General features: G+C 35.2%; 1 protein-coding gene across 1 annotated transcript; it reads right to left on the bottom strand.

Moving 5' to 3' along the window:
- Positions 1–4,530: 4,530 nt before the first annotated feature.
- Positions 4,531–21,954, bottom strand: si:ch73-337l15.2 (glutathione hydrolase 6). The gene is made up of 4 exons (XM_039758603.1): positions 21,720–21,954; positions 17,497–17,846; positions 15,795–15,908; positions 4,531–5,922 (listed from the first exon to the last, which is right to left on the bottom strand). The coding sequence occupies exons 1-4, from the start codon at positions 21,848–21,850 to the stop codon at positions 4,673–4,675; spliced, it is 1,845 nt and encodes a 614-aa protein (XP_039614537.1). The 5' UTR covers positions 21,851–21,954; the 3' UTR covers positions 4,531–4,672.
- Positions 21,955–22,615: the final 661 nt, after the last annotated feature.

Here is a 22,615-nt window from a genome sequence, read left to right as displayed (position 1 = left end):
GAGATGACTACTTTATGTGGTGAAGAGAAAAATTATCAAAATTGGTACTCACATTTACAGAAGATGCCTAAAGTGATCTCCTTGTGCATACATACAACTCTACAAGGCAAGTAACAGCATCAGAAGTCAGACAAAAACGGGAATTATCTTGGTGGAAGAGGGCTACTTTTTTGTGGGCCACCCTGTATTAAAAGTAGAAAAACAGGAAACCGGCAACACAAAATAAGGATCCTGGTGGCAACACAATTACTTGGGCTAACCAGATCACCCAATCCCTTCAATTTTCCCCAGCTCCTCCTTGCAAATTCCCAGAAGTTCCCAAACCAGTAAAAAGATATAATCTCTCCGGCATGTTTTAGATCTACCCCTTGACCCTCTTCTAATGGGCTGTGCCTTGTACACAACCTGTGGGAAGCATCCAGGGAACACTCTAGCTACATACCTAAACTACCTCAACTGGCTCCTGTCTTATCCAGAGCAGCAGTGTGCCTACTTAACTAGTATTGTCAAGTTCCTCGCTCTATCATTGAGTTTAAACCAGCAACCCTGCAGAGGAAATTTATTTCAGCTGCTTGTTCTCACAATCTCATTTTTTCATCCGGCACCCAAAGTTCAGTGACAATAGTGGGGAAGGGGGGGGGTGTGGGTCTGTAGACTGACTGGTAAACTGAAAACTTCATACAAGTATTTATCTACTGATGATTCTCAAGTCAGAATACCACACACATCTGTATAACTAATGTTGTTTGCACCAACTTGTTGGTCAATCCACAATAAATTCCATTTTTACTTGTGAATAAACCACTCTATTCCAGCAGAGAACCATAACATTAGGTCTGGAGTTGCAAAATCTCCTTTAAAATGTAGCTACATGCTGCCTTAAAGTATACTGAGGTCATGGTCTAATGAGGCTAAGGAGAAAGTGGAACAGTGATACAGGGACCCACTTCAGGAGCCTAGCCTAGTACTGGTGCTTTTAACAGTGGTGGCTGGCTGAACCATTTAGCTCAGTTAGGCTCACTCCCAAAAATATGCTTGGATCCACTAGGTAGACTTACCATTTATTAACAGAAGAGTAAGGATCGGTTACAGTGCCACTTAGGTGTCAGGCAAGAGTGGGACTCACCCCAACATGCAATAATGTGCATTTTATAAAATATAATTATATTGTTTAAAATTTACATGGTACTGGTAGCATTGCCAAACCACGGCCTTATGGCCCCATGTTTTTTTTTTCCTGGAATAGGGTGTAATTTCAAAAAAATGATATTGGGTTAACTGTCCTGCTTTGAATAAGTACGGCTAATATTCTCCTCTGCTGGTATTTAATGTGATACTGTTCTTGAAACTTCAGTCCATCACAAACATCAGTATAAAAATGCCTAATAATTGATTCATAATTGGAAAGATATTAAATATGGTATGAAGCACTCTACCCATTCATTCTCCTTTGTAAATTTTAGTAATGTTAAAAGAACCTTCACATAATATTTTAAAGGTGATTGCCAAAGTCAAATTTTGGAATCACAAATAATTTTATCATCTAACTTACTGAATGAATTTGACTGCACTTGCGTCCCCTTTTCCTTGATTAACTACCATGGCAAAGGTATTTATGCAATGATAAGCTTGTTCCAAAAGCATCAAAAAGAATAAAAATACACAAAGCCTCAGGAATTAAAAAAAAAGCAAGTGTAGTTTGTTGGCTGCCTACTGAATATATTATCCCTGAACTCAAAATATCAAGAAAGGACACCAAAAGAAACCATCTATATGTCCTTGGAGACACAATAATGCCATTTTCATATCTTCACTTATAAAATATACCCAAGGGATATAAATTGAAGATTTCCTGAGGTTATACTTTTGTAAAACAGATTTCTAGGCAATGATAAATGCATCACTAAATTACATAGGACTGCAGGGGAAACATCATAGCTCTGAAAGAACAATCTGAAAAAAGGAAAATGATAACAAGCCATTACTGTTTAAAAAACAAGTAGAGAAATGTTATTTTAATTTAGCAGAAGAAACAACTACACTCCTGCCCTGGAAATATTTTTCATATGGCAGCTCATGATAAAACAAATGTGTATTCACACATTTTATTGTTATTGTTGACATACCTCAAAATATTCAAGCATTTCACCAGCTAGAACTATAACATGGCAAAAAAATTCTTTGTACACTGATTTTCCAAAATATATAATTTGTGACCACCAGGGGGCACTTCAGTACCCCATCACCAAACACAACTCATCCACAGACAGGTTCCAGTTCAATTAAATATTCATTTATTATTAACGTACCTTTGTAGATCTTTTACTGAACCAAACAATGGATCAAACAGCAAACCAACTGCTTCCATCTCCTTCCTGTCCTCCTTCACAAGAGTCATTCACTCCCTCCCAACTCTGGCTCCCTTGTATGAAGCAGAGTGGCTTCTTTTATAAGGGACTCGGGAGTACTGCTGGTGCAAAGGTATTTCAGCTCAAAAGCACTTCTAGGCCAGAAGGAAGCTACATGAAGCAGGAAAGTTCTCTTCCCCTGATAGCCCCGACAGGGTTACCTTTCTGTACTACAATTCCTAACCAACCATGTGGGTATGCAAGCTGGGAGCCAGCCAATGTAGTATTGACAACTCTTGCGCTGGGGGATGAATTGTGCATAATTAACCAATCTCCTCCAGTCCATCCTTTATTTGTTCATCCTGACTGAAATAGGAATTGAGGATTCTCTCAGGCAGGTTATGCCTCCACTACTATGGTTCTTTATTACGCCTTCCCAGCCGGGTAAGGATTTATCCTCAATCCCAGTCAGGATGCGATTGCTCCTACTGTGCCAGTCACAAATTATAACTAAAGATTTGTGGTAAAAAAAAAAACCTTACAAACCTAGGCAGATTATCTTTGAAATTATTTTTTTTATTTTTATCTTCATCTTAAAGCCTTGTTAACTACTAGTTATTTAGCAAAATAATTAGAAATATAAATGTAAAGAGTAAACTGAGATATAAAAATGCATATTTTGAAATGTTGCTGGCTTAGCTAGATGTATTTTTAACGCTGAGTGTATTGAAGATCAAACATGCCTGTAAAGCAGTTTTCATACAGTAGTCCTATTGTGTGTGTATATTTTATCAAGATCAACTGCTTTACTTTACAGGAAAATGCCTCTAAAATTACCAGCTAATTGAAACTTGCTAGACAATTATTAATTAAAAAGAAGTTTCTTCAGGGAAGAAAAAAGTTAATTTGAATAACCTGATACACATGAAATCAACATTTTCATCATACATGAAGTCAACATTTTCATCATTGATGTTGTACTTCTTTGTTTTACTTTTGATTTTTTATTGTTGTTCATTCAAATTCATTATGACCATTGCCCCATGATATTACAGTATATAGTATGGACACAAGTTCCTGAAAAGCGAACCATCCTAAATTTAGAAATGTCACTGTTGCTACATAAATTACAAAGTAGTTATGAAACTGATTCATAACAGATGAAATTTCCTACTCTATATCATTTTTTTACATGAACAAATTATCTTTTACACCACAGTAAAATCACCAGTGTTAAACTTTACAAAATAATAGGGGTGCACTCTTGAAAGAGCTGATCCATATAAACACCTAAAGTGTTAATTTAAGATTGGAAGTTTTAATGTGAAGTATGCAAAAGCAATATAAAACATAACAGAAAATGAAAAAAAGTTAAGTAAACAATAAACAAAAAATATAACAAAGTGTTTGTACTATCCAACTAAACTATACCCATTTTCTCATGATGAATATTGCTTTCATTAGTTGTAAAACATTCTGGAAGGTTTTATATTCAGGCTTGTACAAACAAAAAACATAGATGAAAAAATGAAGACACTAAGTAGTTTTCTATATAGTACAAGGTACATGAGTTTCCTATGATGTTTCTTCACTTATTTATAGAAATGTTGTCAAAGTAACTACAGTCACCATTGTTGCAAAACCATAATTACTGACCAAAGCAGAAAAGGAAAATGGGATGATGTGGAGCAAAAAAAGAATTTCCGGTAATCATTTTAGGCATAAAATATTTTCCAAAAACTGTAATTCAATTCTGGCAGTAAGTATATAAATAATATGCATAAAATAAGTGTATGAAAAAATGTTTCTTTGCAAGCAAACATTAGTATAATATATAAAATCATATTCTCTACATTTACTCAGCTATTATCTCTTTAAGAATAGCACAAGAACGTTATGGACTAAGCTACTCTGAAAAGGTAAGTTCTGTACAAGCTAGTATGCTTACTGAGTTTATTAAAAGTCTTTAAAAGTCATGCAAGGTATTCTGAACAGTGCAGCACATTATAGAAAACCAGTTGTTCTAGGTTTCTCAGTCTGGGAAACCAAGGTAAAAAATTAAAAATGACACAAAATTTCAGGTATAAAGTTACCAAGATAAAACAGAATTCTCTACAAATAATAATACAAGGTAAAATAAATACATTATAAATCTTTCTTATATTTTTTTAAAGGAGCATAGGAAATTCTCAAGTCTTTATTGCTTGTCATATTAAATACAGGTTACAGACTTATCAGTGCCAATATAAAAAAATCAGTGCAAGACTACAGATATGTAAGTTCATTCATATCATTATGCTGATAAAATCCATAATTAATTTCTATTAGTATCCATCAGGGTATGTCAATATATTTCCATAGGCACTAAAATGACTTGCATGTGCATCCAAAAGAAAAAATGAGAACTCAGATTCATTTTTAATCTTTACATTTGGTCGTGATTCATCTTCTCTTAAAGATTTAAAAAGGGGTGAATTATCTGATATTCCTGAAACATATTCCGTTAAAGTTCTGTTAAAATCCACATCCACATGAATGAATGAGCTTCTTACGATATCTTCAGGAGACTTTTCAAAATAAATTTTCTTAATAATAATTTGAGCAATAAGAAGTGGAACGAAAGTATCACCAATTGCTGCCATGCCTATAGTCTCATCTGTATTATGCACCTGTAATACAGAAGGACAAGCCCAAAACAATGGAATAGTATTTGAAACTTCAATGAAATCGTTAAAAATTATTCCAGTTGATGATGACAGGATTTTAGAGCCAAATGAACTGTTCATTGATGCTGTAATTACTAATGTATTGCCATTTCTGTCTAATATTCCTATATTGCTGCCAAATGTTTTTAGCCCCATGTGTGTAAAATGTTCATCACTAACATTGTCATTTAAAAGTGATTTATAAATTTCTTCCGCTGAATTAAAAAAAATAACATAAGAGGATGCAATGTTTTTGATGTCTACTGTTGACTGGATGGAAATATTATGGACATTTGTTATCTTTAGCATTTCTGATATTACCCTTCTTGAGTTTTGGGAGGAATGCAAAAAAAGTGTATATTTCTCATTTTGTAGGATATATGGATCTTTGATTAATGCCAAGCTATTATTTACATTATTTAAAAAAAATGTTGCCTCAGAGCTTGGAAGTCCTTCTGCTAATTTTTTCAGGAGTGTTTCAGGAAAATAAAAGCTATCAGTCATTAGTGTACTGGCATTATGCAAGAATTCAGAGAGCTTCTTGTTAATAATTGTACTGTTTTCAGTTTTGACTTCACCGTTTTCATCACAAAATAGGTGGCATAAATCTGAATTTTGTATATGTTCTTTGCTGTCTTCTAAAGCCTTAGCCAGAATAGCATCAACAGGAAAACCTTCTCCTGATAGTTTTACAGCACTGTGAAATAGTGGTGCCCATTCTAAGGTCCCAAATTCTTTGTGCATTAGTTTTAATCCTTGAAGTACTAATGGAAACCCAAATCTGGAAAAAACAGAGTTTGTCGAAGCAGTTTCTATTGCCTTTGCAATTCCTGTAGTCTTGTTATAAAAAACAGCGGAAAAACCACCACCTGAATAAAAATAATTGAACAATAATTAGCATCTATGAAATCTTAAATACTTAACTACTTTTCTTTATGCCACTACATTAAACGTTACACTTCTAACTTAAGGTGATAATGGCATAGTAAGGGTTTAGTCTCATTGATAAACACACTACAAAAATATAACAGCACTAAAAAAAGGCTGAACCAATTAAAGGACTGCACAGTGTGTATTAACAGTAAAGCTGAAGGAGTTAAATCTTTTGAGTTTAGACAATTCAGAGACAAAGAGGATACATAGCACTAAATTGGGGATATTTAAACTTGATGGTTTTGACAGTTTCTTGAAAGATTTCAATGAATTAAAACTGATGAACCAGGTTGGGCTGACTGACCAGTTCTATTCAAACTTTTTCTTATGTTTTAATGTTCCAAAACTCTGTTAAGCCCCCTCCCATCCTATGATCATTCACCTTTGTGGCCACATTTTCTAGAACAATCTTTCTAGGTCTGTTTGTGACATGAAATCTGTTAAGCCATTCAGATCTACAGGAAGATCCAACTGCCCTCAGGCTTTTTAATTACTACTTTTTCATTTAGAAGTCACCTCTGTCCCTAACATTTATTCAAACTATACTGTTTTTACTATAAAATACCAATTTTAAATGATAAACTTTAATATTTTATGCAGCACATAAATAAGTATGTTCTTTTACTCTGCCCACTGTTTTGTATGAAGGATGTTCTAAAAGATTCTGCACTTTTATATTTTCATTGAAATGGTGAAGGTGAGAGTAGCAGTAATTGGGCATTAAAATGTTGGTACGATGCTGCGAAAATTGCATCGCAAATGAAGGTGTCTATGTAGAAAAGTGATGTCATTTGTTTTTGAAATTCTTAATAAACATACTTAAAAAAAACCTTTTTGAACGACCTTTGTACTTTTAGAACCCTATATGTGGTATATCTGTACACCTCATTTTGTTATTTAATTTATTTGGTAAATAACTATGCTATGTCATTTACTATTCCTTTATATCTAGTTTTATAGCTATTTACTGTAGGTATCCTTGATTTGTATATTTTTGTTTGATACTTGTTTTTTAAAATAGTATCAGTTATATACTATTAGTATCAGTTATATTTCAAAGGTCTTGCCAGTGGCACATTTGTTGAATCTGCTGCATTCTTTAAATAATACTGTTCATTTTTATTGTAATATTGTTAAATGTGTAAAGTACCATGTAATGTGGCATACTGTTAATAGCATTGCAAAAATTGATTAAAGTCAAATATTTTTATTTGAGGTATTACATAAAAAGAAAATACACAATAAATATGACTGGAATATTTGCATACTACATACATTTCAAAAGTGATTGTTGTGTGTAATATAACTCATATGTACAATTCTTGAGTATTGTGTTAAGAATCAAACTGACTTCAATGATTTTTTGAGTTCTTTGAAAGTAAATTAATGCCATACACAGTCAATAAAACAAGCCTAATACTAACATTCATTCATTCAGTTCAGCCATGCATGCATCCATTCATTCCAAGAACACAAAGCTATAAATTAAATCACAAATTAAAAAAAACTATATTTGTGCTTTTTTACAAGAACTGAAACACTAGAATAGCTACAATATTCTGAGATATTGACAACATGTTATTTATGCAGGAATTTATGTTTGCAAGATCATAATTCAATCCCACTGCAACACTGTCCACTGTCTAAGGAGTTCATTGTGTGCCACTCTGGGCTGTGGCAGGTGTCATATTTTAGACAATCATTAGTGCTATTTGGATCATTACTGTGAGAAGGCCTTAGGAGAGGAGTGTCAAGAAAAATAACAGACACACAAAACAATAAAAAGTAACAAAGAAAGGAAAGAAAGTAAAAAGAAAATATTTTTTCCTTTTTCTCTCTCACTCGCTTTTTAAGAGAGACAAGGCAAAAATGTATCTATAAATAAAGTTGAGAAATCACATAAATTACATAACAATGAAAGGAAAAGGTTACTGTTTTTCATGAAGGCAGGATATACATATAACATTTCCCTGCATAAAAAGATAAATAAAAGGCAAATGCATTCAAAACTATTTTTTCCTTGCTTCCATAGGCACAGCAACATGAGCAATACAATTTCACACATTCTTTTACACTGAGAAAAGAAAAAATACATTCAATATACACTGCCTCGTTTTGTGGCTTGCTAAGACACAAAAGAATAATTCTGCAAAATTGTACTTGTATGGTTTCAGAAATAAATGATCATTTCACTGCAAATAGGTTTAAATTTAGAAGATAAAAAATAAATGATTATGCAGCTTAATGAAAGGTATTTTCCTCTGTCTGATATAGCATAGTGGCAAAGTGGTTAGTACTGTTGCTCTACAGATCTTGAGTCCTAGTACTCTGATTTTCTTCTCACATGCTAGGATTATTGACAGCCCTAAGCTAGCCAGCTGTGAAAAAGTGTGACTGTATGAAAATATCTTAACTGTGGACCGGTGCAAAATTCAGAGAACCACTGCTAACTGGATAGACATTGGCTTCCCATGGCCCTGAACTGAATAAGTAGGTTATAAAATGAATGATGATATAAGTGCATTTTTTCATTTTTAATATCATTAGACTTACACCATAATCTTGTAGTAGTATAAGATTAACTATAAGGTGGAAAATATAACATATTAACATCTATTATGTAATCAATTATGTAATTGGATGAGAAACTTGCCCCCTGGAACTCAACAACTATGTGCATCACTTTAAAAAAAAAAAAAAAAGCTGCAAAATGATTTTTTTTCTAAAGTTACTTACAAATGTATCCCAAGTCCTACTTGGAGAACTGCTCTAACTCAGTATCATTTATGAGTTTTCAAATAAGAGCTGTTGATGATGTTCTTTATTATATGTAATTACATGTAATTAAAGACTGAAAAATTGTTAGTATGACATTTGTTTATGTGCTTATAGTCTAGCTGTCTACAGAACTGAAACAACAATTCTCCCCAGAAAAAAAAAAAATCGATAATATCCATTATAACAGCATCAAAAGAGGAGTTTTCAAGGTGAAATGGATTTGCTACATACACCTGCGACTGAAAGGTTTCTGTAGAGTGAGAAGAGCAGTAAAGTGAAGTGCCTTTATAAAAACTGTTTCACTTTAGAGGACAATTCCATTTGGCAAATTAATATATACCATGATTATGAAAAAATAACTTTGACTTGAAAAATACCAAACTTATCCTTTAAAGAAGCAAATGCACAGTAGAATTTACTATTTTAAAAAAAATCAGTTACAATGCATCCAGGTGCCTTTAATGAAATATTATTTACCTGCAAAAGAGAAGGCATATCACAATTAAGAGACTTTGAATTTTGAAATGAAAGTAATGCTCATGTTTTAATCATAAAAAATTTCATTGTGAGTTTCTCACCGCCCACCCCCCATTTCAAATGATGTCCTTGTTAGCCTGACTGTTAACTTTAAAGTGGAACCTTGTGAATGCATGTGTGAGTCAAGTGACAGGCTGGTTATCCATCCTGTTGCTGATTTCTGACCTGCAGCCCATACTGCTGTTCTCCACACCCCTTGGCCCAATGCTTTCCTAATGCTTTTATTAGGATGGAAGTGACAAAAAAACAAAGTGCCCTAACTTTGCAAAGTTGTACATTCAGGATCATCTGTACTAAATGGCAGGTTTCTTATATTTTTAATTTACTTTGTGGTTCACAGCTCCCATACTAATCAGTGTCCTTTTCAATTTCCATAATGTTTGCTGTGTAAATGATTTGCCAGAATGCATAAAAGAAAACTAAAGGTAATGCTTTGATCAGCCTTTGAACTACCTGTGGAGTGGTGGCTCTGAGGCTAGGGATCTGCGTTGGCAATCGTAAGGTTGCCGGTTCGAATCCTGTAAATGCCAAAAGGGGCTCTGCTTTGTTGGGTCCTTGAGCAGGGCCCTTAACCTGCAATTGTTGAGTGCTTTGAAAAGTGAGAAAAGTGCTATACAAATGCAAAGAATTAATACTGTTGTTTTACTGTGTTAGTAGACTGGCTCACAGCTATACTATCTGTGCTGTGTATCACAGTGTTAAAGGCCTGCATAAAATATTGATGAAGACAATGGAACACCACTTTGCATTTAGCCACATTGTTGCTACTAAAATGGTTATGTAGTGTATGGTTTTATCCTGCAATGTGTCCTTATCTAGGCATCTAGAAAACATTTAAATAAATTACATTATTATTAGTGGTGTTATTTCTAAATAACAAAGTTTACTTAGGATTTTCTCTAATTGGATGTAAGCCTGAAAAACAAAAAACATGCTCACAAACTAGCTTAATAACACATTAAGGTCAATAAAAGTATAAATAGTGTACAAATTTAATTCTACAGGTGAAAAATATTGTTGCTGCTCTTTGATCAAGATTTACATGTAAATTGGTTGTTTTTCTTGTGAATGTTCATGTGCCTTTTGATCCTTTTGCTGATCTACCTGGTGGTTTTATGAAGCAATGTAGTCACATTACTTAAAATTTCTAAAGCCCTGCATTCTCATGAAGTCCAGTGCAGCCCAAACAACCTTGAAATGGCACAGTAATTCTTACAAATTTACAAGACCAGTGGTCTCATGTATAAATGGTGTGTACGCACAGAAATGTTGCGTAAGAATGTTTCCACGTTCAAATCGCGATGTATAAAACCTACACTTGGCATAAAACCACGCACATTTCCACCATACCTCATACCCTGTCGTACGCAAGTTCTCCACTCCGTTTTGCAGACTGGTGGCAACCAGCGTCAAAGCATGTGCTACTGTTCCTGTGTGGTTACTTTTTATTTTCCTGACGTGGCTTTATAAATACACTGAAACTAACCGCATATTGTTTACTACCAAAATACCCGCGCTTCGCAGCGGAGAAGTAGTGTGTTAAAGAAGTAATGAAAAAGAAAAGGAAACATTTTAATAATAACGTAACATGATTGACAATGTTAATTGTGTTGTCATTGTTATGAGTGTTGCTGGCATATATATATATATATATATATATACACACACACACACACATATAAACATATATACACATTATATATATACTGTATATATATATACATATACATACATATATACCTGTACATATATATACACATATACAAATATAGACATATATATACATATATACACACACATATATACATATCTAAAAATATATTGTATATACACATATATATATATATACAAATCTACATATATATATTTACATATATATATTAGGGGTGGGACTCGGTTAAAAAAATTAATCTAATTAATTAGAGGCTGTGTAATAATTAATCTTGATTAATCGTATGTAATCACACATGAAAATTTGCCCCAAATCGCGAATGTTTTTTTAATTTAAAAGGGTTTTAGTGGGCGACAGAATCAAATAATAGACATGGACATGAATATTGTAAACTCAAGCTCTTTTAATTTCTGAAAAAAAAATGCTTTTAAACTGCATTCCAATTCAAAACAGAAACAAAAATATCATCCCTGGCTAAAATTGGGCAGACTTAAAAATAAAGTGGTATTTTAAGTACTTTAAGTACATTTTCAGAATGGTATTGTCTTTAAATAATAATAACCAAAATTTCAACATAAAGTGCAGTTTTTCTTCTTAAAAAAATAAGTCAGAAACATAAAAGGTAATTTGACCAGCTTCATCTTTAAACTCTGAGTAACCTTAGCCAAAATTATTTTGTACATTAGGCTAAACAGTGTGATCATTGAACATTTTGTAATTAGATGTAATTAGAATTACTAATGGTCACGGAAGTCCAATGATCCCCAGTAAGAGCCACAAAGTCCACTTTCTGTAATGCATCTAATTTTGCTTGCTTTTCAGTGTGCACAAAACCATGCTTTTATCAAGGCTTCCGTCGGGTAGTCTTTTGAAATGAAATTTTTCTCCGATCAGCCGTAGGAACGCTCTTTATTCCGACTCTAACATTTTTGTAGCTCTGATGTGTGCATCAATGTAATCGATGTACCAGGAAATCATCCATTGACAAAAGTTCCCCTTTGCTTGGAATTGAAAGTGTGATTAAATGCATTATTTTTTTTAACACGTTATGGAGTACATGCATCGAAGCTTCTCAGCTGTGCTTGTGCTAAGAAAAGGAAACATTTTAAAAATAACGTAACATGATTGTGAATGTAATAGTTTTGTGACCGTTATGGGTGTTGCTGTCATCAAGGATTTGATTATCATTATTTCTTGCAATCAGTTTTGTATTTGGAGGATGTGTTGTGTTCAAGTTATATTCCGTGTTTGTCAACCGTTGTAAAGATAACAGGTTTCATTCATCGAAGTGTTCACCACCCAAATCGGTACTCGTCAATGTAAGATGTTCAACAGGCATTCCCGGGATTAAGTTGTGGAAATTGCCTGCGAACATTTAGCAGTAGCGTGTGTATGAACTTAATTTAATCTTTTCCAGTCCTGCAAAGTCAGTTGACGTGAGCTGCTCGGAGTACATGCATCGAAGCTTCTCAGCTGTGCTCGTGCGATCTCGCGATGTCAACGGGTTTATTTAATGTTAGCTAAGACGCGGCACTTAAAAGTTTCTTGCTACAGCAATTTTAACTCTGTTACAAAGTGATCCAAAGTCTCGTTTATACCTCATGTCTTTTTATTAAACTTGTATCTCGCGAATACCACATTCGTCGTAGGCATGACAAACGGCAGCGGGAGTGTGTCTATAAACTTAATTTAAACTTACGGTTCACACCGTGCTTTGTTTCTGCATAGCTGCACGTATGAATATGCTTGTATGCATCACTCGCTTCATAATCTTTTGCTGCCTTCTCAATTGTGAAATGGCATTTTCTGTTCAGCGCTCTTTGGAGCTCTTCCTTCTTTTCTATGTACTGCGTTCAGAGTCATTTCACATGATTACGTGGAAGGCGTGATGATGTCAGACGCAACTCCGCCCCCCACGGCCATCTAGTTGAAGTCCATTACAGTATATGTAGAAAAATAGGTTCCAGTTATGACCATTACGCGTAGAATTTCGAAATGAAACCTGCCCAACTTTTGTAAGTAAGCTGTAAGGAATGAGCCTGCCAAATTTTAGCCTTCTACCTACACGGGAAGTTGGAGAATTGGTGATGAGTCAGTCAGTCAGTCAGTCAGTCAGTGAGGGCTTTGCCTTTTATTAGTATAGATTAGTGTAATGCATCTGATTGTAATTAACTTGTAACAATATAATGGTCCAAGGAATAGCCATAGTATTCCAAATACCATAACTGCTTTAGCGTTGTTACTCTCACTGCACCTTTTTTTCCTTCTTTCAGCTGCTCCCGTTAGGTGTTGCCACAGCGGATCATCTTTTTCCATATTACTCTCACTGCACCACTCAGAGTATTTATATCACTGTATCTGAGTGGGGAATCACAGCAGCAGCTGATCGGAAAGAGAATTATCGGTATACAGCTTTAAGCACATGCTGCCTCAGCCACGGCAAAATGCTTCAGAGACTTTCCTGTACGGACCTCGGGGTACAGAAACAGTGTCATCCCAAGAACTTTAAACAGTCAATCAGTCCATCAAGTGCTCCTTGTAGAACTGTTTGTACTTATAAGTACAATCACCTCACTGTAAACCTGGACTACAGTTATAATATTGCACAACCTGTGCCACTTTATAAAGCGCATATTTACATATGATGACGATATCATTTTTAGAATGAAATGCAGCAAAATATGTTGATTATATTAAATAGATAAAACTTTAACTTCATTTAAATAATCTGTATTGTTAATAATGAAACATGTGAGGACACGGTTCCGCAGCGCTAGCTAGTTCACGGATTGATCCTACCTTGTGCTGTATTCTTTCTGGGGCTAACGTGACACTGGAAGGATAGATGGATAGAATAATTAAACATGTATTACATAGATATTTCAGTGTTCCTTAAAAGTTTTGAAGAATCGTTGTTGTATGCTTACAGATGGCTTAACGTCTATTACAAAGTTGATTGTGTGGCGATTAGGTATTTGGAGAAAGAAAAGTAAGGACAGGAATTGGAGATTAGTATGTTTGAAAGAGACAGTACTGCTACAATAATTTCATCGAAGGTCGCACACAACCCAGCACTGTGTTCCCCTGTTTAATGACATGTTTTAACTCCTATCATCATGAAAAAGATATCACGTATACATCTCAGTATTTTAATTATTCAGAGAGCTGTAATATCACGAATGTAATGGATTCTGTGTCCAGTCGGAGAAAGAGAAAGCGGAAGCACTTAGTGATTTACACACATAGAGCAAAAGATCAAATACAAAACAAAGCATTTAACGTGATACTTTAGTTACGATGGGATTTGAGAAACTAGTAAATTAAACGATTTTAAGATGAAGTTTATGATGTTCTACTTTAATGGAAAAATAAACTATGTGATTAAAGTGGAAATTTCGAGATTGAAGTTAACACTTCGTGCTTTTTTCCTACTGTGTGCCTTTTTTTTCTCTGTACCCTAATAAGCTTTCATATGACACTCAGATGGTAGGCTACGTCTCGCCTTTTCACGGTGACTTTTATACATGACAACTTCTTTTTTATGTCGGACACTGTGCGACTTTGTGAACTTGAGCTTAAATTTCTCCAACACGCTATGTCACTCGATCAACTTCCTTTTGTTGATTATACCACTGTTTAAACCAACAAATAGTACGTTTTTCTTTGCCTCCATTTGGTATTTGCTGAAATTTTTATATTTTCCCTCTTGCTTTTGCCATTGCCTTTTCACAGAATGTTGAGCTTAAGGGCTATTTATATTGATTTGCATATTCAAAGAGACGTAATTCTGGGAGGAGACGGGGTGGGACAAAAGGTGCGTGCACGTGCGTTACTTTTCATGCTGATCGGGATTTATGGAGTGGAAGAACGCGGAAGTGGGAGAAGATTTATGCATCTGGATTCTTCTGTGCGTAACCACATTTCGGCTTTTGTGCTTACGTCATGTTATAGTGCGAATTCTACGCACGGCGTTATGCATGAGGCTCCAGGTCTGCAACCTGTAATCTGTATCTGATCAATTTGATTCAGGATTGTGGGTGACCTAAACTCATCCTTGAAAGATTGTAGTTCAAGGGGAAAAGCACCCGTGAAGAGAGTTTCTGTCTCTCACCAGATAACATTCACATTCACAAAGGGTTAGTTTGGAATAGTGAAGTAAACTGCCAGGAGAAAAATAAAGACCAGACTCCTTTGGTACTGTGTCTTTTCATAGAATCCTTGGGTAAAGCTGATTTGACTTTGTGTGGAATGAGTGGCTGCTCACGGAGTCCCTAATGAGGCACATTAACTGCATCTTAAGGGCATGTCAGTTACAGCACTACAGCTATGTGGCACAATTCTTCGAGGTTGATCCGGCTCATAGGATCCTCATTGTTGACAACTCAAGCAGCTGGACCAGGTCAAGAGGACGCCAACATAACACTTGGCTGCAGCAAATACTGTAGATTGTCATTTCTGGGGGGTGGAACTGGGCCACATGTCTGCCTGGGGAGTTGCCAAACAAGATCCTGAGGTGTTTCGTTGTATGTGGGGTGTGGCACTGTACCACTGCATGCCCCCCAACCTGATCTGACCTGAACTGAGAAAAACTCCCTCAGACAAATTTAGAAGACAATATCAACAGTTGCTGAATATGCAATTTTAAAACCTGTAATGTAAACATGTATAACAGCATAAACATCGTTCAAAATATACTGCTGAAATGAAATAACTGAAACAAAATGTCAAAATAGCATATTTAACTACTATAATCAAAATTAATACTATCAGTGGTTCACACTAAAATAAATCTAAAGAGTGGCAAATCAGGTATTTCATTACCTGCTCCAGCAATATGGGGATGAACAACTCCAAGACACAGCAAGACAGCTACTCCAACATCAACTGAATTTCCTCCTGCCTGAAGAATATCTTTTCCAACTCCAGTACAAATTTCTTTGAATAAAATATATTAAGAATGAGTTTAAATTTTACAATAATTCCTTAAGTTACAGCACATCAATATTTTTCTTTGCATTTACTAATGTAACTACCGTTATAATAATATTACATAAATATGACTGCAAAACAAAAATATTCACTAAATTATTCTTCACTGTCTTTTGCACGTGGATAGTGCAACACTGGGCTCAGGAATTCAGGAACCATCCTTGGATTGCTGGGCACACTCATCCATGCACACAAATTCACTTATTGTATACTTGTCCAATTTATAGTTGCCAAATACTATAACATACACATTTTTGTGATGTACTATGAAACCAAAGCACATGAAAAATCTCATGCAAAAAACTACAAACACTGACAGTGACTAACAAGGACTGACACACAGGTTCCAGGATCAGTAATGCAGCAATGTTCAACACCTTAATCTTCTTAATTAATAAGAAAAGAGAGAGAAAAAGAGTGAGTTGTATATTGAAAGTGGTGCCATGTGAAAGAAATATTAATAATGATCATTATAAAAATGTTTGAGCTGCTCGTGCACAGTTTATTGTATGCTCAGTATTTAGTAGGCCTGTCATTGGCAAGAAAGTGTTCTCAGAGAGCAGTGTCTTTAGAAGTTTGCCCCAACAGAAAATAAGGGCATTTATATAGCATGCAGTGATCTTAGTCAACATGATGCAACTCTTATTGCTATTATCTGATATTAAAAAACTATGAAACCTAACCCCAAAATGTCTCATTGACTATTAAATAAAGTTTTTTATATATTAAAATGAATACTGTTACTCCATGCCTTGCAGAAAAATGAATGCAATATAGTATTGGTGCCTTATAATTTGAAAGCATTATTAAACAACTAAATATTTAATTTTAACTACTCCGACAGTTGTTTAAGATACAGTAATCCCTCCTCGATCGTGGGGGTTGCGTTGCAGACCCCCCCGCAATAGGTGAAAATCCATGAAGTAGAAACCATATGTTTGTATGGTTATTTTTATATATTTTAAGCCCTTATAAACTCTCCCACACTGTTAACATTATTAGAGCCCTCTAGACATGAAATAACACCCTTTAGTCAAAAGTTTAAACTGTGCTCCATGACAAGACAGAGATGGCAGTTCTTTCTCACAATTAAAAGAATGCAAACATATCTTCTCTTCAAAGGAGCGCCGTCAGGTGCAGAGAATGTCAGAGAGGGTGAGAGAGAGAGAAAAGCACCGTGCGGGAGGCATATTATTGAGGAGTTTTAGTTAATATGTAATACATGCTCTGATTGGGTAGCTTCTAAGCCATCCGCCAATAGCTTCCCTTGTATGAAATAAACTGGGCAAACAAACTGAGGAAGCATGTACCATAAATTAAAAGACCCATTGTCCGCAGAAATCCACGAACCAGCGAAACATCCATGATATATATTTAGATATGCTTACATTTAAAATCCGCGATAGAGTGAAGCCGCGAAAGTCGAAGCGCGATATAGCGAGGGATTACTGTACTAGCATCCGAAAGATGAACAAACATTCCCCATGTAATTAGTATGCTGATATTTTTGTATTCCTCAAGATAAAGTACTGACCTGAATCAGTAATTAATACACCATGGTGATATAATCCTTGATGAGAATGATGCTCATTGTCTTCATTGTCCACTTCTTCATTTTTAACATGCTGATGATCCGTTTCTCTTCCTCCATCTTCATGGTTATGTCCTTTATCCTTATTATTAAGACTGATATTTTTTAAGTTAGAACAATTGTATTTTTCTAAGTGCTGATGGTAATGGTTGTCATTCATATTAGGCCGCAGAGTGCCACATTTAAGTTTGTAAAATACAAAAATTAGTGCAACAGTCAATAGTCCGACAGAGGACACTATTCGAAGAACAGCTTCTTTTCTTCTATTTCCTTCTCCAAATGAAATTAGGGGTCTAAACAAAATAATGCAAAAGATTTTTAGATGTTTACCAACCTTTATACTTCTTTAAATGTGCAAATCAATATAAGGCTCTCATGATTTAAAGGCTAATAAAGAACATGAGTGAATAATGAATGAAATATTACATAACTATAAATATACCTGCATTTATTAAATAGTGCATAAACCTCTAAATAATCTTGTTCCATCCAATAACGGAGTGCCTATCCTCCTACATTCTCAATTGTAACCTTAAATCTTCTAATAGTAGTTTGCTTATTATTTCAAGAGCTAAATATAAAGGAAGGTGGTGAGGTGGCCTTTTGCTGTTATGTACCAAAAATCTGGAATGTTTTACCAATACATACAGTATATACCAGATTAGTACCATGGAACATTAAAAAAAAACACTTTTTTAATTGGGATTTTTCTTGGATGTACAGTATTTTAGTTCTACTTCTAATAGATGCATGCAAAGAAATGTCATATTAATCATGGATTTGCAACCACTATTAACCTATACTTCTCTCTGTTTCTGGTTTTGCTGTGGTGGCGCTACAGTATGTGTGATGTAGGAATCTAAGCAGAAACCCCAACTGTCGATTAGATCCACTGCACTAAGCAGAAACCCCAACTGTCGATTAGATCCACTGCATTAAATCTTCCTGGACAAATCTTAAAAAACAGTAAGGAACACTTTTAGTACATTTAGGTTAGGTAGAAAACCCAGTAGCAGTTAGGCTGCTAACTATGCAGATATTGTTTTGTTTTTTCTTCAGCAGCTCGCCCCTGGAGTTTTTTAAAACTTTTATTTAAAAACAAATTTATATATGCTACTTGTATATCTCTGTTATGTAAGAACATACTGATATATTCTTATCTATTATTTTTAGTATGTATTCATTCTTATCTTTATGTATTTCTACTTTGTTTTTCTTTTTTGTAGCTTTTTTAAGATATCTTATTAAGCACTTTCAGCGGAATCACATATATGAAAATGTGCTATAGAAACAAATGTTGTTATATTCAATATATTGTATATTGTTTGTTTAAATATGGTACAGTATGTAAAAATGTATTAGGCTTTATTATTATATTACATATGTCATATAATTATGTTGCCTAAGGAATTCAATTTTGTTTTTCATTAAATATTTAAGATTTTTTAATTCTACACTACTGTCATTTACATAAGAAGGATCAAGGTAAATATTTATTAATTTATCATATACACAGTATAAGTAATGGCCACATGTCATCCTGCCTGACTGACATTTAATTTTTACAAATTTCCTTTTATTAATTTTTCCCTTTGTCTGCTAATGACACTCCTTGCCAAACAGATTTGAAGCTATAGTTATACAGTAAATGACTGTTATGACATTCAACCACAAATGTCTTAAACTGGTGAAAGAAACTTCTGAACTTCATTTTTCTAAGTAACTAACTGAAAATTACTCTTGTCCATTAACTTCATCAGAAACAATAAGTTGTATGAAATCTAAATCCCTGCAAAAATAAAATATTTGTTAGGAAGTTCTTTTTACAGCCCAACTATTTTTGTCATCATTATAGAGAAAAGCCAAGCAAAATGACACATTTCATTGGGTAACTAAAAAGATTACAATATGCAAGCTTTCGAGGCAACTCAGGTCCCTTCATCATTATCAAAATCTGCCTAATCTTGTTCAGAACTTTAATTGTTGCCTTCCAAGACTATTATTATGTTCCATGAAAGCACTCCCCATATCACATTTTCAGGTATTAGGTAACATTTTCATGCGTCAGGCAACAAATACAATAACGTTCATACAAATTGCAAAAGATAGGTCCCAGTTCAAGAGAAAATTCACTTTTGTTTCACAGTCAACATTGTGCATGCACCTGACTTGTTAATGGAATTTCTGCTTTATATCAAAGTGTGTTGCTGCTCAGCTCACTACCCAGTCGCTTCCATTGCTACCCAGCTACCCTCCATCATTTCAACGACGGGATTGTGACTAGTGATTTGAAAGTGTATGGTTTCAAACCATATGACCAATGGCAGCTGCTGTTAGAACTTGTAACAGGTGCTGTCATTGGTCTAATGCTTTGAAACCATACACTTTCAAATCGCTGGTTGCAATCCTTATCACACAGGCTTGCTGGATGGATTGGTAAACATGAAATATGTGTTAATTTTAAAAGGAAGGCATTTAAGGCTTAGGAGGCCGGCTTGGGGGCCATGGGATTTCAGGCACAATCCACATGAGTGTTGCTTTTTATAATTATCTCTGTTTGCGTACACAATAAAATAAAAGCAAAACAAATCAAGAACTAACATAATGCTTGTTCCCCTATAGGGAATTTCTTTATCCTCTTAATGCATCCACTGAGCTGCTTGACTGAAACACATCTAGGGTCTTGAGGCTGATATCTCAACTCTACTACAAAGACCCCAGAATGTCACATAATATGTTTTTAACTTTGTAAAAATATCTCTTAGTTTGCAAAAAGTAGGGAAGCCTCCACTAACACGAGAGCTGTTGTGAAGTTTGCAGTGTATGCATAACACAAGTTGTTTATTACTGGTGGCTTCCTAAACATTGCCAACAAAGTTTGTTCCACTTCTTTGCGCTGGTAACAGATTAACTATTATATTCTTTCGAATGAGTCAATCGCTATCACTACATACAGTTTAAATCAAAGCTGTCTTCTCTCTCCATTACCTCCAGATTAATGTTTACATAACTTGATAAGGGTGTTCCTTCTGGAACCAAAGGTTGCAAAGTCATTATACTTAGCTTAAAAAAATTCATGACAAAATGATCAATATGAAACTATGCAGTGGAAAAATAGGCAAAAAAATATGCAGTCAAACTTAGAACACAGCACCAATTATAGTACAGCTAATTTACACTACACATACACCTGGATAAATCAAAATGCAAAATATTAGATCCCACAAGGGGTATTCAGTGTCTCTTCTCTACTAGGCCACATCTTTGTTATTATATCACACCCGATGTATTCCCTGATTACATCTTGCCTGAGGAAGGGGCCTGTGTTGCCTCGAAAGCATGCATATTGTAATCCTTTTAGTTAGCCAATAAAAGGTGTCATTTTAATTGGTTTTTCTCTTATTTTCATAATGGCTAACACGGTACAACACCCTAGTACTACTGACACATAGTGCCGCTGCACCCAGGCCCTACAAGCCTGAGGTGATGTGCTCACAGCAAATATCTTTTGACTCCAATAATTATTTCTGATTATGGGGCTGGTGATCTCTGCGCAGAGAAGGACTTTCAAATGGGTTGAGGAATTGGTGAATTAGGTGGCAGGAACACCATTATCATGTGATAGTAGGTTTTAAATCATTCTTTCACATGGTTAGGAGTTGTTGTTGTATGTTGCAATTCATTATACTTAGTTTAAAAAAAATCATAACTCCTTCAAAACTTGTGCTGTCTTTTTACATCTTGCACTTGTTTAGTTTCTAGTGTCTATGCTTTAACTTTGCATACTTTTTAGTGTTTAGCCTTTAACTAACACAGCGTGGCTCCCACTTTTAATTTACATTTATCCAAATATGAAACTGCGGGTTGCTTCACCGTACGCAACACAGAAACGGCTTTAGCCGGTAAAACTAGCTTGTTTTGAAGCCCACATATTCTCTAAAGACAGGTGTTACGGGCCCTACTGCGAATTCCCTCGGAGCAAGCTGTCATTTTTATTTTTCCTTACACATTCAGTTAATGAAAATTCACTCATTAGTAAGCCTTCAGTGTTATAATGTCGTGTAAAAACAAAAGAATGTCTCCTCTTTGTTCCTACTAAAGCTTTGTAGACAAGCACGCTTGATCACGGAGCTGTCACTCTGCCGGCGGCTCGCTGTCATACTCACGCGTACAGGTGCACTCGTACGCTCGCTTCGTCATCGTGCACAGTCTCGCTGCGCTCGGACTCGTAGATTTCGCAGCTCTCCTCGCATTCGGCCTGGAGTTTCGAATAGCGCACCGAAATGCCCTTCTCCATTGATCGAGAAGTCTTCTGTGCACTTTTTAACTTGGGCACTGGTGCTTTTGGCGTCGTGCTCCGTTTGCTGCTCACGCTTTCCGAATTCTCTTCCTGGTTTTCACCTGTCGCGCAGTCCGCCCCATGGCAACAGGTGTCACAAGATGCCAGTCCTGCCTTTCCTGGTAAGGTAAATTCAGATCTAATCTATTATACTACGCGTTTAATACGCAAAGTACAACTCCTGGCAAAATCAATATGGAATCGCCAAACTTACAGGATGTTCACCTAGCTTTCTTACTTTTGTAAAGTCGCAAATTTAACACAAAATAATTTTTGTTTAATAGCTGAACATTTTAGCATCCTAAAACATACTTAAAAAATGTAATTATTATACAGTTATTCTTGATCGCCTTGATGTAATTCACATATCAGAAACGACAGTGGTTAAGGCTTTGGACTTCTAAGCAAGAAGCTGTGGGTTGACACTTCTGACACTGTGTGACCCTGAGTAAGTCATTTCGCCCGCCAGCGCTCCAGTTACAAAGACAGAAAGAAATGTAAGCAATTGTATCTCAAATGTTCTAAGTCGCCTGGGATAAAAGCGTCAGCCAAATGATTACATGTTAATACGAAGTGTGGCAGAAAAGTAATGAGACTGGCAACACTGCAAGCGATCTGGCAACGCTGCGCTGTTGTCCTTGACAGAGCACGTGTATCAGTACCCTCCCATAGCTCAGAGCGAGTTTCAACTCCTTCCGTTAACTACGTAATTTTTGTGACTGC

Source organism: Polypterus senegalus, chromosome 7 (genome assembly GCF_016835505.1).
Source record: "Polypterus senegalus isolate Bchr_013 chromosome 7, ASM1683550v1, whole genome shotgun sequence".
NCBI lineage: Eukaryota > Metazoa > Chordata > Cladistia > Polypteriformes > Polypteridae > Polypterus > Polypterus senegalus.
This window is presented reverse-complemented; position numbering and strand designations above follow the sequence as displayed.